Raw genomic sequence first — 18,193 nt, forward strand, 5'->3', positions numbered from 1 at the left:
CCTGTGAACAAGTCTGAATAGTGTGTGCATGAAATGTGGGGTGTTGTCTTGTGGTCATGTGTGTGTGTGTGTGTGTGTGTGTGTGTGTGTGTGTGCAAGTGTGTGTACAAGTATCTACACCTATACTCTGGCTTACAGTACAATGCTCCCTGTGAGTCCCGAGTCTCAGGCCCAGCTGTTTCACCGTTTATAGCTGGTAGTAGAAATTCAAATCAGCCAGTACTGCCTGTGGAGTTCAGCTCCCCATCAAATTAAAAGTAAATTTGGTTACACCCTGTAAACGTTAGTGCAATGTGTTTTCCAATCAACTCATATTTTATCTCCCGCCAAGAAGCATCTAAAGAGAGGATCAAAAAGGACAGAATGAAAGGAGACAGCTTCTGAGGAGGGAGAAGAAGAGGCAGGGCACAGAGGGAGGGAGCTCAGCGTGGCTGCCTCCGAGGTTCCCTACATTCAAGGTCATCACAGAGGAGGACATTTCAGTCAGTACCACAGAGACATGGACCACGCTCCAGAAGGAAGGATAGACCCCAGTAAGATCAGGGAAGAATCTCCCCATTGACCAATTCATTTAAATGAAGTCATCAAGAGAAACATTAAATGCATGACTCCCCCCACCACCCCCTGAAGGAGATCCTATTATCAAACCACTGTGAGGAGGAAAAAGCAGAGTCACTGGAGCCGGTGACCTGAGTGTGTTGTAGGATTTGGCTCTGGAGTCCCCGCTCTGGGCACACACCACATGTTCTCAGGTACCAGTAGCCCTGGGATGGACAACCTCAAGGGCACTGGGAGGAACAATGGCAGCGTTGAGGTTGTCACCCTCTCTATAGTGTGAAAAGCTAGAGGAGCTCCGGCAATGGCTGGCAGTTCATCCTCAAAAAGCTGGATAAAGCACGCGAGTCAGGCCAAAGAGCGAGAATCCCAGGGGCTTCCGGGACGAAATGGGTTGTCCTTACCAAGCTGGCTGCCTTTATTCCCATTTGCCTTAGTGAGGCCCCGGCACATGGCAGTGGGCCCAGGGATGGCACAGGAGAGTAGTGAGGGATGAAAACTTGGGACATGGTGACGACACCATGGGAGAAATGGGTCTTTGGGGTGAGGGTCACTTCCTGCAGAAGGAGATCCTAGGGTGCATGCTAGAAACATAGTTTCAACTCTCTGGAATCAGTTTTCATGGGACTAGAGAGGAGTTACTGTTCAACTATTGGGGGAGGGTAAAATCTATGGGGGAAAATGCTTAGAACATAATGCCTGTGTCTGAAGTATACATTGGATACAAGTGACCTGGGATCATTGCCATCTTCCTCCAGAATGTCTCTTGAGCCAGCAAACTAGTCAAGTTATACATCCATTGTCGCTTGAGTCTCGAAGGTCAGTACAGAGCATGTTGGTTGGATGGCTAAGCCAGATGAAAATCCAGACAGGGCCAGTTCCTGCAGGAGTTAGGGGTTCAAGACCAGAGTCTGGACAGAGTGAGCGCAAAGGCATTGAGGAGGCTTTTAAGCAGGAAATGATGTAGCCTGATAGCTGTATCCAAAGAATCTAATTCCTTTGCTGAGATAAGCAAGCAGATTTCTAAGCCACCAGCATACCACACACCCTTCATTTTGTATTGTTTTAATTGTTTGGTAGAGAGGGCCTTACTATATAGCCCAGGCAAACCTTGAACTATATAGTTCAAGGCACCCTCTAACTAATGGTGATCCCCCTACCTTAGCTTTCCAAGTACTAGGATTCAGGTGTGAGCTACCACACCTGATTTCCTTGTTCATCCTCAGGCAGACTGGGACCTGTACTTGGGAGTGGTTACAGTAAGCCAGGGTGACCTTGCTGTTAAGGGTGGGTTGCTGACTATGGATGCTAATGGTGGTTGCCTGTGTTGATGGGCTTCTGACTCCATGCTAAGGGCCTGGAGTTCACATGCTGGGTCAAAGGTCACAAATGTTTCATGTGTGTGGAAGGTTACCTTTCTGCTTTAAAGGACTGTCTTTGTGAGACTGGGGATAAAGAGTCTACATGTGTTTCTCCATGTGCTTGAAACATGCGAGGGTCTGACAGGCAGAAGGCCGGAAGCTCAACAGACCCTGTTGTTAAAGCCCAGGCTGTTAGGGGAAGGATGAAGAGAGTGGGGGCATATGGCCCATGGAGGTGCGGCGAGGCCTGAGGGGAAGGGAGATGCCTCTGGGGGGCCCATGTTGGGAATCCCTTCCCTGAGGGACCAGCCACACAACAGTATAGTACGGAATAGAGTTTATTCAGGTCATGGGAGAGTTAAGAGGGTGGTAGAGGCAGAGAGAGAGAGAGAGAGAAGTAGAGGAGTAGAGGCCGGCCATGAGCACATGGGACAGAGGGGGGAAGGGAAAGGGGAGAGCAAGGCTTCAAGAGCACAAGGGCAAGAGAGGCCAAGAGAGAGAGGAGGGGGTCAAGCAGCTCCTTTTATAGTGTCACGGCACTGGGGCGGAGCATACCTGGCCACTGCTGGGTAATTGAGGGGTGGGGTATACCTGGCTGTTGCTAAGTAACTGAGAGGTGAGGTTTACAGAATCCCAACACAGGCCACAGATCACTATTTTGCTAGAACCTGGCTCACCTTTAGAATGGAGTGAAATGCAGACCATGACCCTGAGAGGAGGCAGGGAAGACTTGGGGGTGACCTCCAGCATGGGATGCCATTTGTACCAGGACAGCTTTTAGCATGAAGACAAGTCTCCTGTTGGCATCCACATTCTCCAAAAAGGCCCCTTTCTGCTTCCCTGTGCTCAACACAGTTGGACAGAGACACCACCCCCCAACCCCTGCCGCCAAGATGGCAGCAGGAGGCTGGGGCTGGGAATCTGGGAGGTGTGTTTCTTTGGGAGTGACTTAGACTTCTCTTGGGTAGAAATTCTACACAAAGCTGGGACCCTCCCCAACCCCGACTCTAACAGGTGTCACTGTGAACTTGACATACAGCATTGGAGTGACAGGCAGGTGGTATGAAGGAGCACAGAGTAACTAAGGCACTGTGTATTATAAATAAAAGTCAATGTCTCCCCCTTTCTCTCTCCTTCCCTTCCCCTCACCCCAAGATCCCGAAGCCGGAAGTCTCACCGACATAGACATCACCGATGCCCCTCGAGGTCCCAGAGCTCAGAACTGCGCTCCCCCAGCTGCGAGAGCAGGTAACCTTTTTGTCCCCATCCTCATCCACCAGCCCCGAGGATTCTTGATGCAGCTTCTAACCCACACTGAGTAGCACCTAACCTAACCCAAAACCTAACTCACAACATAACCCTAGACCTAGCCCTAACCGCTAACCCCTATGCCTAACACTAACCCTAACCCTAGCCCCTTAATTCTAACACTAATCCCCTAACCATAACCCTAATCCTAATGCTGTGTAACCCTAACCCTAGCCCTAATCTTAACCTCTAAACCTAAACCTAAGCCTAGCCCTAAACCTAATCCTAACAATAACCCTAACAAACCCTAATGTGCTGGTCTAATCCTAACCGAATTCTAACCTTAATGGTCTTACTCTCAGGTCAGGGATGCCCCTGCTTCTGATAAGCAACTGTAGGCAGGAAAGGCACAATGGTAGCCCTATCCCCAACACAGGCTTGCTAAGTGCCTATGGTGATGTGAACTTACACAGACCTCACTAAAGTCCCTTGAAGTCATTGCAACTTGAGAAAACCGAGGCACTGGGCTCTAAAGAACTCACTACTTACCAACTGAGTGTTACAGCTAGGGATCAGAACAGAGAAACTGAGCCACCCATGAAAGAACACACAGCACAGAATGCCAGGTTCTGGCATCCTTCCAAGTCTCTGGTAGGGCTTACCGTATTTCAGTTGGAGCAAGCTGCCTGGAGAGAAGAGAGAAGGAGCTAAAGGAATACAGGAAAGATGAGGAAGAGAAGATGAGGTGGAAGAGAGGGGAGGGAGAGAAATTTTCATCTCTGTGCAGGCTCTGAGCTGATTTCAAGCCCTTTCCTTGTGACCCCCGTGATACTGTGACTCTAACATGAATTTCTATATTGTCTGCACTTGGTGGTCACCTTGATATTGTTTTATAAAGAAAATTCCAAGTGACTGAGTCACACCCCTCAGTCACCCCAGCCAGGCAGAGACTGCAAAATGTCCCGAAGAAGAACAACACAGAGCAGGTGTGAGAGACTCTGTCACCAAGGTCCTAACGTGTCCCCTCCTACTGGGACCCCTGTATTTCTGCTGGGTCCCAGCTGCACACATTACGCTGATTGACCATGACACAAACAATTCCCCATGATGTACGGGGCCCCAAGTGGAATGGAAACTTGTTTTCAATACACAAGCCGCCAGGTGCATCCCCTCCTGCTAGCTTAAGTGGGGGCTGCTTCCTCAGTGATCAGACTTAGCCTCTATCTAGTTAGTTCTTGTTCAAGGCTATCTCATTGCCCCATGCTGACAGCATCCAACCCAGAGCAATGCCTCTGTCACTGTGTGCTCCCCCATACCACCAGGCACTCACCCCAATGCTCTGTGACAAGTCACAGTGACACCTGTTATAGTTGGGGTCCCAGCTTTGTGTGACTAAGCGGAACCTCTGCCTCTTCCCCTGGGTCAACCAGCATTCAGAGAATTACGTAGGGTCTCAGCAGGTTGCCTGCCAGAGAAACAGCTGGCATCACACAGCCCTGTGTCTCCTGTTGTCTCGTGTTCATCTGAGCTTCCTAGTGCCTCTTCTGCTGAATGGCCTTCAGAAGGCCTGAGAGCAAACCAAGAGCTGGTTGTGTGGGTCTTATACTTAGGGGAATAGTCTGGAAGATTTCAAGAAGATAGATTCTTGTCCAGAACAAGAATCAGACGAGACGGTGCTTACAGGTGAAAAAAATCCTGCCCAGTTTTTGGCTATTTTTAAGCCCTGTGACCTCAGGCAAGAGCCTAAACACCTCTGAAATTTAGCACCCTCGGCTGTAAAATTGGAGAGTAGCACCCACCCCATCTGTGGCTTCAGGATACAAGGGGTAGTGTGAAGGTTTTTTTTTTTTTTTTTTTTTTTTTTTTTTTTTTTTTTCGTGACTATACATTCATATGGTATGGTTTGTGTTTACAACTGTAACTCAGAGAGCTCACTTGTGGGTGTTCTAAGGGGTTAGATGCACCTCTGGTCTCCACAGCAAACAAGCCAAGTTGATCAAGGTCTGTCACTTTTATCAAACACATTTCCCTCAGTATTTTGGGTGGAACTCAATAGAACAATTCCATCTCACAAATGGTAAAGTCACATACACAAAGACACATGCGTAGGCATGAGAAAACATAGTCATGCCCAAACATACAAAGTCAAAAGCATGTGTGGGACATTAAACCAGATCAAACAAGTGACCTCATTGTCTTCACAGCTATACCCATAAATATTTGTTAAAATAACAAACAAGGGAATTTCTGAATATACAGAAAAGGGATGGCTTGCTGGCTGGATGGATGGATGGTAAATTAATGAATAGTGAATAAACATAAATAAATAGATATATATGGATGAGGGGTATATGGATGAATCATTGGATTGGTGGATGAAGAGATGGATGATGGGTGGGTGATTGGTGAGAAGGTGCGGGGAATGGAATGATAAGTAGATTAAGGAATGGATAGATAGATGATGGTTGGGAGATGAGTGGGTAGATTGGTGGATGAATGATGGAAGGATAATGAATAGATGGTGGGTAGATGATGGATGAATGGATGAATGGATGGATAGATATATGGGTGGATGGATGGATAAATGGATGGGTGGATGGGTGGATGGATGGATAAATGGATGGGTGGATGGATGGATGGATGAATGATGGATGGATGGATGGATGATGGATGAATAATGAATAGATGGTGGATGGGTGGATGGATGGATGAATGGATGATGGAAGGGCTGGGTCAGTGGGTGGGTATATAAATGATTAGGTAAATGAGTGGGTGAGTAATGAAGGAAAGATGAATGTGCATACCCACAACCCAGCATATACAGACATCCCTACATATACAGGCATACCCAGGGACAAAATCATACAAACATACAGAAACATACTCTGGTACTCTCACATGACATGCTGGTTGCCCAACCATCTTTCCACTATGCTCTTACTTCAAAACACCTTTAGGTATCTCTTTCTTGATCCCCAGGCACCGAGGTCGGTCTCCTGAGGAAGGGCGGAAATCCCACCGAACACACTCCCGCCGCTGCTCCAAGAACCACTGCAAGGTCAGCCCAGAGGCCCGGTCCAGCCACCTGCCCAGCCAGCCCCTCCAGAGGCTCGGCTTCCTGTCAGCCAGGGGTGTAGTAAGTATTGCGCACAGCCCCTCTGCCAGCCTTGCCCCGACTCTTGTGGGAGGTAGAGGTTCAAGTTCAGGGCAGTGTGTGATACCTTTTAATTCAGTTTTGGGTAAAATTTCCTACTGGCTCTAGATCTTGTTATTGGCTTACCAAATGGTCATTTGCCAGTCTTTGACAGCACTTGGCTTGGGGACTCAGAAGGCTAAGTAAGGAAAACTAAAATACCTAGATTTGTATTTCAGGGTGGGTGTTGAAACACAGATGCTGGCCTCTGGGTGTTATGTGTGAGATGCATACAGGTTTCTTAGGGTCAGGCAGAAGAAAGGGGCCTTTGACATTGGAAAGATACTATGGCTTTTATTTATAGTCGACATTTTTCATGCCAGCCACTGGCAGCATCAGTTGACAGCTGAAATCTGACTCCTTCTGTTAATGTGAGCTTGCAGCACTTCACCTGGGTCTTCTTATGTGTTCACACACAGAATCTCAGGTGTTGAGAGCTAAGCTACCATTACTCATCCCTCCTGCAGATGGGGCAGAAGTGTCAAATTTTAGGGAGGTTAGGAACTGGCACAAAGTCACAGAGTGAGACAATGCTGAATCCAACTTCGTGAGCCAGCAATGAATCAAAGCATAAAAACCTCCTCTCTCGGGTCAACAAGAAGTAATTGGTGTGACCGAAAACTCTTTGGTGTAGGATAGATCTGAATCTAAGACCCAGTTTTGCTATATGGCTTTGGGTGAGCTCTATTACCTCAGTTTTCTCACTGGGTAGACTGAATCCTTTTGAGGTTGTTGGAACCATTTGATAAGAAATACATGAGAATGTCTTTTGTGGACACTAACAGGATATAGAAACATACAGGGTGAGAGTCAGCCATGATATAGCACAAGGACCCATGATATAGCCAACAGCCCTGAAGGTGTCTGTCTTTTATATTCATGGGAACTTGGGTGTGCAAGAAGGTGCTTCCTTAAAAAGGGTAAGGTAGAAGCAAGGAAGAGCTCAGGGGTGCTTGTGGAAAGATCAGAGTTAGGAGTTGATAATAAGCAACACTATGGCCTGGTGGACACAAATAATATTTGCAGTGCATTCTGGGAAACGCTTCTTCACATCATGGTGCCTTGTGTTACTGGGTCTAATTTTACTTAGTCTTCTGTATGGCTGGTAGTACTCTGTCTAAGTACCTCCTTTTCAAGATGTCTGTGACTATTGAGAACATGTAGGTGTCCCCAGTAGCATTCTCTCACCTCTAAAGGCCCTAAATCTCATGTGCTGCAAAGACTATAGGGGCCAACTTTTGAGTCTTTAATAATCAACTAACCCAGCAACCTCCACAAGCCTCAGATTTCTCAGTTGGAAAATGGATGCAATTATTTCACTTATAAAAAGAAGTATAAGTAAACTTGAACAATGAGCAATAAGAGACAGAACAATGTTCCTATGTGATCTATGGCTGCTGAGTCTCCAGTGTACTCGTGCCTGTGGTAACCTACCTAGTTGCTCCAACTGACTTTAGCTACAGTGTGCCAGTGGCAAAACCTGACTTATACTTTCTCACCTATCATACTTTCTCACCTATCTGGAATGGTTTCCTAAGAAGCTCACATGTGTGAAGATGCTACTAAAAACTGCATCTCTCTTTTTACTTACCAGTGATGTTACCAGACTGGCTCTTGACAGTTTCTTTTCTAGAATTCAGACTCTAGGTGGCTGCTCCATGTACCCCAAGAGCCTCCATGTACCCCAGTAGCCTTCATATCCCCCAGGAATCCAACCCCTGTCAGAAGAACCAAAAGCCAGGCTTCATCTTTATATTCAAGGAAGAGGCCTTAAGAGCTCACCTCTTTCCCAACAACTTGGTTATGAAAGACAAAAATGGAGAATTGTGAGAGTAATGATGGCTTTGGCAAGGTGGGTTGTTAAAAAACAAAACAAAACACAGCATTATGATGGTGTAACCATACACACATACATACACACATAATGCCTTCTTCAAAACATCATAATTTAGCCCAGTGCTTGGTCCAGGGACAAAACTTGTATAATATTCTAGATTCCTGCTGTGGAACTTTGAGGTAGTTACATTACCTCTCTGTGTCTCTGATTCTTCAAATTCTGAAAAACAAGACAACTAGTAAGACCTAGTTCATAAGCTTGTCATGAGTCATCATGACTAGGTGTGCATAAACATTTTAGAATACAATTGGTGAGAGGCAAAAGCTATACAATGCTTGTTGCTGGTGCCAATATATATATATATATATATATATATATATATATATATATATATATATATATATATATATATATATATATTTCATGGGTATAACCACAAGGGAGGTAGAGTCAATAGCAGAGGTCATGGTAATAACAAAAGTGTACTTCCCAGCTTGGGTAAGACAATAGGTAAACTGGAACAAGAGTCATGATCCTGCATCCTACAGGATTACCTTTTTATCATAAATACTGGCTAACTCCAATATGATTGTATTCATCCCATTTGGGGTTGTCTGGCTCCTGGATGTATTAAATACACTCCAAAATCTGATTCCATGTCCCCTCTGTGCTTGACCCTTTTTTTCTTCTCCATTACAAAGACAGAGAAGATTCTAGGTACATCACATGTTTCTGAAGAGTTCCAGTCCCAAGATCTTTCTCCATTAGATAGGACATCTGGGCCATTTGCGTGGAATCACCTACTAGCCATTTCCTCAAGTCTATCCATGTCTACTGAGAATCTATAAAGGATTAGGCTCAGGTCCCCCTCTGGCCCCCAACATCTAATGAACAGGAAAGAAAGTCTGTGCCTGGTAAGATAGAACACAGATGAGGTGACAAAAGGAAAGGGCCAAGCATGACAAAAGACAGTCTCTGACATGAGGCAGAAGGTTGGCTGCCTTAGGCATTAGGATTGGGGCAGAGAGAATGTAAAGGAAACTCAGAAAACTATGTTCAGGATTTAGCCGATGAGAAAGAAACCTGAGAGCCTCCTTTGCCCTGGGCCTTAATGTTCCATGCATAGAGCTCTTCTGAAAACAGTCAAGAGCAGGAGCACTGAAGATAATTCTTTGCATAAATGCTTGTTCAAACGAAGGCCTTGACTCTGAGCTGAATCCTAGTTGAAGGTGACCAGAGGCTCTCTTGCTTCATCGCTGAGCATCTCAAAGATGTTCAGCAGCCAATTTAATTAGAGCAGGATTGAGGCTGTGGCCGCCATTCCTTTCTGTGCTTGTTAAAACAGTCAAATGATTGCACAGAGATTGGTAAATAGGTTATTCTGCTGCCTCATCCCATCCCCAGTCAGCCAATTATCCCTCCCCTGACACTTCCTCTACACTTCCCTGACACTACAATAGAACAGCTAATCCCTTTCGGTGTCAAGCCTGCCTTCTAATGGGGTATACTTAACACTCAAGCAGTGGGTGACTGTTCAGAATATCACTCTCAGCAGTGATGGGAGCAAGCACACTATGTTGTGGAGGTGCTACACTTCTTGTCCTGATGTCTGAGAGGGAATCATGATAAGAGGAGACTTGAGCTGGGCTCTGAAGGATGGGTGGGATTCATCCATTTGACATGACTCAAGTAGAGAAGGAAATGGAATATAGCGAAGTGACAGGCATCCCACATAATTTGCATACTCATCCATCCCCAACCCGTTTCTTAAAGAGATGCATCATCATCATCCCCATTTTGCAGATGGAGAAAGTGAGGCTCTGGGAACGCAATGTCCTAGGAAGGTAACACAACTGGGAGGGAAGAGAAACAGCAGAGACCAAATGCTGTACGTTAGAAGCTTACTGTTAAATCATCAGAGGGTAAACAGGGCATCGGGGATGCTGGTGGCCCCAGGGACTCAGCAGAAGCCTTTCTATTTCTGTTGTGTGGACATTCTCCGTCAAGCCTCTCATGACTGCAAAGGGTAATCTAGAAAAAGGACTGAATCAGAACCAAGAAGGCCAAGCCACCTCTTCCCTCCCCCTTGTACAGTGATCAGGGACGAAGGTGGTCCTTTACCATTTACGGGCCACATGAAGAAGGCCAAAGAGTGTGATCAAAATGTGAACTTTGGAGCAGACGTGAGTTCTGGAGACCCTGATCTTGTCTTCCTGTAACATCTTGGATGGCACCACTAACTAACGTTCTCTAAGGATCTGCTATGGATACATGCCACCACTTTGTGTTTTTATTATATCGGACAGAGCATATCCTCTGTAGAATAAGGACGCTGTCACTCTGAGTGACAAAAGGCAACTCCTTCTTTAAAGCCAGAGAGCCAGAGCAGGAGAACTGAGTGCTTATCCATGTAAATGTCCTCATATGTACCCTAGAATAATAATCTTAACCTGTATACATAGCCGACATGACAATGGTGTGAGACACTTATTAAAATGTGCAGGAGAGGCAGCTCCATCAGTTACCCCAAAACTAGGTTTGGATCCCTGGCACCCACATAAAGCCAAGTACAGTAGTGTGTACCTGTGACCCCAGAACAGGGGAGGAGGAAGAGACAATAGGGTCTCTGGGGCTTCTTCCAGATAGTCTAGCTAACCTGCTGACCTCCAGGTTCATTGAGAGACCCTATCTCAAAAGAAATTAATTTTAAAATTAATTAAAATAAAATTAATTAAAAATCAATTAACGAATTAAGTAGAGACTGATGATTAAGGAAAATACCTGACATTGACTTCTGGCCTCCACATCCATGTCCACACACATGAGCATGAACATGTACACAAATATATAAACAACAGTAACAAAACAACAACTATTCAGTCCTACCATGCGCCAGGCATCTGTTGTACAAAAACTCATTTCAAGGCTTGGGATCTGACATCACACACATGGTAGCTGCCAACATGACTTATTACCATGGAAGCTTTTTAATGACTTGCTCCCAATAAATCCAGAAATGACCTCTGGCCTCAGAATCCACCAGTGCAGCTGACAGCAGCCCTTCAGGAAAAACAAAATGGAAACGTGCCTTTTGCGCTATAGAAAGGGAAGCCTTAGCACCTCAAGTTCTTCACTGCAGTGGAGAGAAGGTATGGTCCAGAACAGGAAGGTGACACTTGGGGGATGAAAAATGACACAGTATAGTCTTTGCTGTGTAAGAAAGCAAGTAAGCATCTTCTTCTTCTTTTTCTTCTTCCTCCTCTTCCTCTTCCTCCTCTTCTCCCTCTTTCTTTTCCTCTTCTCCTTCTTCTCCTCCTCCTCCTTCTTCTTCTTCATCTTCATCAGCTGAGAGACATTTCACCACCAGAAGAGGTAGAGAAATACATTACCTTGGAGAATAAAATAAGACACATCTTTACACTGAAAGAAATTTACTTGGCTGCTTTTAAAACTCATTTACTGGGCTTACTTTTTTTTTTTTTTTTTTTTTTTTTTTCCTTTCAGCCTGGTCTGGGGGTGAGGTAGGAATATCTCACAAAGTTTATATGGAGGATTTGGAAAGCTGGTAGATGGGGGACCTTGGTGAGGCTTCTGAGATAGGGGGATCCCCCTGACAGAAAAGGGGCACAGAGACCAGCTACTTCCTCCTATGTCAGACACAGGGTGTGGCCTAGAGATGCCTTGGTCTTAGGAACTCTGTGTTCTCTTTATCCTCAGAAAATCAATCTCTTCCCACCAACCCTCTTTTCCTCCTACCCTGCCTCCCAGATGAACCTCACCAGGTCACCGAGTCCATTCTTTTGCTGTCTTCCTAATCAGTGTCAAAGAAAGAGGGATGTCACCAAAGAAAACATTCCCCCCCCACCCCGCTGTCTTAGAGAAACAAAGGGATGGCTTTCTTAAGGAACGCACAGGAACCTCCTAGCTGCATGCTCTGCCTTGTAGCCTATGAGATTCCCCAGCTCCCCATATGGCAGAGAAGAGAACTGAAATTTATAGCTGCCTCTCTCCATGGGGCCATTTGAAGCCCCGTAAATGGACTTGTTCAGTTTAATTGAAATTCTCTTCTTGATTGTATTTTTGTAACCTATTAGACCGAGCTGCCTCTTGATCTCGGAATTCAGCCGAAATTAAATTTTGAAGTGTAAGTGAGAGGTTGCCTTCCCCTCTCCATTCTTGATTAAATAATGATCTGAAACAAAAACAATAAATAACCGTGCCGGCTCCCCTGGAGGGCTGAGGTATTCCCAGAGAAACTTGGTTGAGCTAGAGCTCCTGGGGAGGGGCTTTAATTAATTATTAGAAACCCCCCAAGTGTTAACATCAAGGATGTTAAGAAACAGGGAGATGAAGTGCGTTCCTGACTCCTAAGCTGAAAGGAAGAAAAATAATTTGGAGGGTTTATGTCATCAGGGCTGTCGAAAGGATAGAGGGGAGACGTTTGTTAGCCTCTCTCTGAAGTAGCTATGAATCCATGAACAACAATTCACCCTAATGACGTTAACAAGGACTGTGGAGGTGGCTCAGTTGGTGAAGGACCTGTTACACATTTTGTGAGGTCCCAAGTTTGATCACCGGTACCCATGTGAAAAGCTGGGTGCTATAGTACCTTCCTGTGACTCCTCCCACCCCAGCACTGAGGAAGTAGCAACAAGAGTATCCCTGGGGCTTTCTGGTCAGTCAGTGTAACTGAACCGCTGCTCTCGTCCAGGGAGAGACCTGCCTCCAAACTAAGGTAGCAAGTGCTTGAGGAAGGCTCCCAATGTTGACCTCTGACTTCTGGCAGCATGTTTATAGACACAAATAGTAACGATAAATGAGTAGCTGAGGTCACCTCATATGACCCAGAGTCACTGTGGAGTCTGTGGCTTAGTGCCTCTGGTCTCCTGGTTCCTTTGATTGGCAACAGTATAACAAGGACTGAAGGGAAAGCAACATAATACATTTCCCAGCTGGAAAAGGGAGAAAAGTGGTGTGCTGTGTTCACCTTTCTTCTGAGGCCTTGGTACTTTTAGGGCAAATGATCTCAATTATCTCAAGGGCCCCACCACTAGTGTATGTGAATAGTAGGGACCCCCAAGGACCCAGAACACTGCAGCAATTGAAGCGGAGCATTTCAGGGAATATGGGCCCAGATCTAATTGTCCAATAAAAACCAGAAGTGGGGTTGTTGTGTGAATCCTTGCTGCTCGGGATACATTGGAAGTCGATTCATATTTATTTTCAAACATGCTAAATGGGCTAAAGAAAGCCTAGCTTGTCACAGTGCAAGTTGGTTTGCCCTGTCTCCATGATCAACTTGATGTATTAAAGCAAACGCTTTTCACACATCCCCCTCGTTCTCCCTAATTCAGGGCACACAGCTGACTTGCAGCTTCCAGATGGTATCCTCTGGTTGCCAAGGCCCACTTTGCCCATCTGTGTGGCAGTCTGAACACAGAAGGGAATTGGTGTCCCTTAGGAATAATCTTTCCCATGAGTAGTGAATGGTTGCTGCATAAGTCTCCAGCCCACTTCCTCTTAAATTAATGTTAAGTCTACGATATATATTCTACCCAAATTCCCAGTGTCCTCCTTGGGGTTGGTCTCCACTGCCCACTGTGTATTAACCATAGACCTTTTACAGACTCCTGCTCATCTGGTTCTTTCCCCTCTTCTCTACAAGGTTTTCTTTCATCTCTCAAAATAAACTATGACCCCTCAAATTCTCCCCTCAATTCCTGAGGTTCCAGGTTAGATAAAACTGTATTACTTGGTAACTGACTCTTGGGCTTCAGTGTTTGTTTGTTTGATTGATTGGTTGGTTTTGTTTTATTTTTGCTGTTTGCTACAGATCAGTTTTTATGAAGACAGAACAGGAAGAATTAAGGTGGAGGTGGAGGATGAGGTGAGGGCAGCTCAGAGAAGAGAACCCTAGTATAAGAGTTTTGGGGATCCTGGGCACTATGTGGCCATTATTACTAGATAGTGATGAATCCGTGTGGGATGTGAGGCCATTGTTTAGCTGGCTATACACGATCAGAGAGTCACTGTACATGTAAACATCCCTACCGGATAAAGAGCTCTTCATAGACGGATTTTAAGGGGGCTGTTGGCTCAGCCATGTGCCAACAATACAAAACTAGAAGCTGTCCAATCACGATGATGTTGAGCGGGGACCACTTGTACCTTTGTGGCATGGGTTGGGGGAGGAGGGTGTCTGGTTACGGGGATGTTCAGAGATGAGGGGACAAAGGCTAGGAGACAGACATGTCTATCTGTTTTCACTTATCACAACATACGGTCTCCCTGTTCCACCCCCTCCCAGCCCAGTATTTGCTCTGCCTTTGGCTGCTCTCACTGTGACTCCAGCCCTCTTCTCCCAGAGTGAACCGAACAGTCTAAAAAGATGGGGTCTGGAGCTGGGAGGGTTCTTAAAGGGCGCAGATATCCCTAATGACGGGCTTCTTAAAGTATTCCTCCTACCTGAAGGTGTAGAGACCACCAAGACCTATAGAATGGAAATGTCTTCCGATGACCCCTTTCTCCCTGCCACAATAGCCTTTAATAGGACAAATATGTGGGGTATGTGTCAAATGGGGACATTTGGTGATGCAGTCAGTGTCAGAAGCAAATGAGACATGAGACTCCACTGAGCCTTCCACTCATCAAATCTTCAATAGTGATGTGAGCTGGCCTGCTTTAAGTCCAGAGACTAGGACACACCATTTCTGACTTGTCTGGCTCAAAGAGATGACTTTAAATTTTTCCTTAGCTCAAAGAACTTAGCGAAAATGGAAACTAGCAACTGTTTGTATATAAGTTGCCAGGCCCGGCACCTCTTTGGACCTGGACCTTTCAAAGTAGCAGAGCAGGCAAAAGACAATGAGAGGGGCCATGGTAAAAATCCTCACCCAGGAGCTGGAGTACATGATGGTGGGAATGCACAGGTAGAGCTTCTACCATTTTCCTGCAGCCCTGGGTCAGGGAGGAATCAGGAAGAGAGAGAGAGACAGACACCGAGGGGAAATTTCTCTTTTTGCCGTGGTCCAGACTTAGTCCTTGATGCTCAAAGGTTCTCTGTAACTTAACACATGCAGTCTTATGTTAACTTCAAAACCCCCAGACTTTTATGAACTTTTTACTATGATAAAAAAAAATGGTTCTCTGAAGCTGGTAACTATCTGAGCAGATTTCACCATTGCCTGGTCACACAGGCACGTCTACCAAAAACTGAGTCCCTGAGGCTCCTGGAGGACCAAGGATCTTAGATCATTTAGCATCATTTGCTGAGCAGGTACTAGAGGGTCCTGCTGTACAACACTACCAGGCATGGCCCTAATTCTCAACCAGTTGGCAAAAAGACCATCAGTCGAATAGGTTACTAGACTTACTGAGTAGCAAGGCATTTATTTGTTTAATCTGGAGCCAGTAGTTGGTTGAAAGATTGAATTAATTAATTACAGAGTGATGTGCTAGTTTGGTCTAAGTGATCAGAGAAGGTGATGATGAGTGGGAGAGAAAGGAAGAGGATCTCCTCCAGAGGAAACAGGATATGCAAATGACCTGGGGATGTGGGTGTGGCCTGTGTTATCTAAGCCAAGGAAACACTGCTTCTCAGGGGGACTGTGCTAGTCGGGGAAGCATGGACCAGTGATAGGTGAGGATCTCGGTTTGGTTAATGAAGTAGGTGAAGGAGATTTGTAGAGAACGCTGTGATTCATGTCAACCAGAGGCATGGGACTGTTAGACAAGTAGGTGGGGCCGGTATGTTTGTGCATCCTGGTGCTCTTGCCCAGTGAAAGCATCCTAGTTGAACTTCTTCTCTACTCCCTGGTGATGAAAAACATTAGCCTATGTAATGCTGTCAGATCCAACACACAAGCCATATGTACATTACGCTGTGGCCAGGGAGAGACACTGTAAATATCCCTGTGGGCTCGTGTTGTGGAGCTGAGCATGAGCAGAAGGCAAGGTCCCCTTCCACCTGTGTGCAACAAACCTAGACAGAGTACTCAACATATTTCCTCACAGAGAACCATGACAGATCAGGAAAATAAAATGTACCTAGATTGTAGTCAATACCAGAAGAAAGTACTTGGGTGGGGGTTGGTCTAGATGCCCCCAGGGAGCAAGCCACAAGATACCAGACAGCACTGAACTACCAGGTACTTGCTGTTGAGCTCAGCCAGCCCTGTTCCCTCCAGGATTGACTTCCTTTCTGATCTGCTGGTAACCCCACCATTCACTCCAGGTCAAAAATCCCTTGATCCTTTCCCTGTATCAAACCCCAGGCTGAAAAGCTCAGATCAGGCTCCCTGTCACGATAGTTTCTCATTCCCTACAGAGGGGATAAAGGAAATAGTTGTGGAACCATTGGATATCAGAGGTGGGAAAGAAACGACATCCAGTCTAAAAGCTGAATGGGAACAGAGCCTGTCTATTCTGTAAAAATGAGAAATTTCCACCTGGCCACTTATTTAGAGGTCTCATCTCCAAGGCAAAGCTAGTCAGGTAAACGTGATGTGTTTAAGGCAGAGGCTGCACGGTGCCTATAGGATTTACTAAGGTTAGACTTTGCCCATGTGCAAAGCCTTCTGGGAGAAACAGTTAAAAAAAAAAAAAAAAAAAAAAAAAAAAAAGCCCTACTTCCTAGCCCCAGGACCATTTCAAGCTGTTGGGTGTTCTCTCTGTGATTACCAGTTCCAGGTGTGCACATCTCCCCTCAAGACAGAAGTGGTTTCTTAGGAGAGCTCAGGTGCCCCTTCTCTAGTAAGTCTGCAAAACAAGGGGTAAAGTTGGGGGAAGTAGATTTTTATTTTTTAAAATAGGAAAGACTATTCTACTACATAAGGCCCAGGGCCAGACAATAGGACACTTATACTAGCCAAGATGTTTAAATGCTCATAATAAATAAATAAAGCCTAATAAAGTATGTTCCCTCTCTTAGCAAATATGTCTTCAACGTGATATGAAAGTCGCCTTTGGATCCAGAATCTCAGGGTCTCTCAGTACTAAAATGGCATTGAGAGAGAACCTGCCCCAAGGTCTCAAGCTTCCTGCCTCTGTCACTTTCTAACAGTGTGACAGACCCCACACAAGCACTTGGACACAGCATGATCATGCAGATTCTGCCTCGATTGGCCCACTCAGGGCACTTCTGGGAAGACAGAACTGTGGGGGAGACATATATCTCAGAAGGAGGCTCAGGAGCCATTGAAACAGAGAATTCTGGAATCCCATGAGCCCCAGAGAGGTTTCTAGGGAGTGTCTGCTTGACCCCACAGATTTCTCTCCTCATAAAGATAGAAAGTCCAGGGCAAGGATCCCTTTTGCCCACAACTAAATATGGTACAACGAACAGGAGCCAGAAGCAAATTTCCCGTGTCCTCTCAGTCACAGGCCTGACCTGAACGTTGAAGAAAAGCATTCCCAGCATAGACTTCCCTTCCCCAAGAGCTCACTGTTCACAGTTTCCAAAAGCCTCCTTCTTCCTAGGCTAGTCCCCAAGCAGGACGCTGAGACCTCTCTTCGAGTGATCCCTGATGTGCCCTTCCAAATCCCCCAATCGCGATCCCTTCCAGTGTCCTCTAGAAGTAAACACTCAGGTCTCTAAAGTAGCTTCAGGTACCCATGCATCGAAGGTTTACCCGATCCAACCTGGGCAGGAAGGGAGTGGCGAGGTATGAGATGTCCACTCGCTCAAAGCACTGAGCACCCCGAACCCAAAGGTCAGGGCGAAGGTTAAAGTTGTGCAGGAAGGTGTGTGTTTTTTCTTGTCATTTACGACTCTGATGATGGACTCACGTTGCCCGCTCTTCCCTTTCTCTTACACCTTTCCTACTAAAGGAGGAATCCTTGCTTGGTAAGTGGATGTAATCCGCAAAGACATGAGAGACTTTATTAGAAGCCACTCAGGATGCTTAGCTAAGCTACCTCCTACAAGGGAGAAGGACGCGCACAAATGCCTGTAGAGACCTTTTTTTTTTTTAAATCGTTATTATTGTTACTATTTTTGGT

At 45.8% G+C, this 18,193-nt stretch overlaps 1 protein-coding gene across 1 annotated transcript in view; it reads left to right on the top strand.

The window, feature by feature from the left end:
* Positions 1–18,193, top strand: part of SRRM4 (serine/arginine repetitive matrix 4) — a gene marked incomplete at both ends in the record, with an annotated part of 150,324 nt that overhangs the window by 121,227 nt on the left and 10,904 nt on the right. Inside the window, 2 exons of the mRNA XM_080941386.1 lie at positions 3,072–3,164; positions 6,144–6,300. Of these exons, the coding sequence (XP_080797512.1) occupies positions 3,072–3,164; positions 6,144–6,300 (250 nt within the window). The remainder of the gene's footprint in view (positions 1–3,071; positions 3,165–6,143; positions 6,301–18,193) is intronic.

The sequence above is a fragment of the Micromys minutus genome (genome assembly GCF_963924665.1).
Source record: "Micromys minutus genome assembly, chromosome: 29".
NCBI lineage: Eukaryota > Metazoa > Chordata > Mammalia > Rodentia > Muridae > Micromys > Micromys minutus.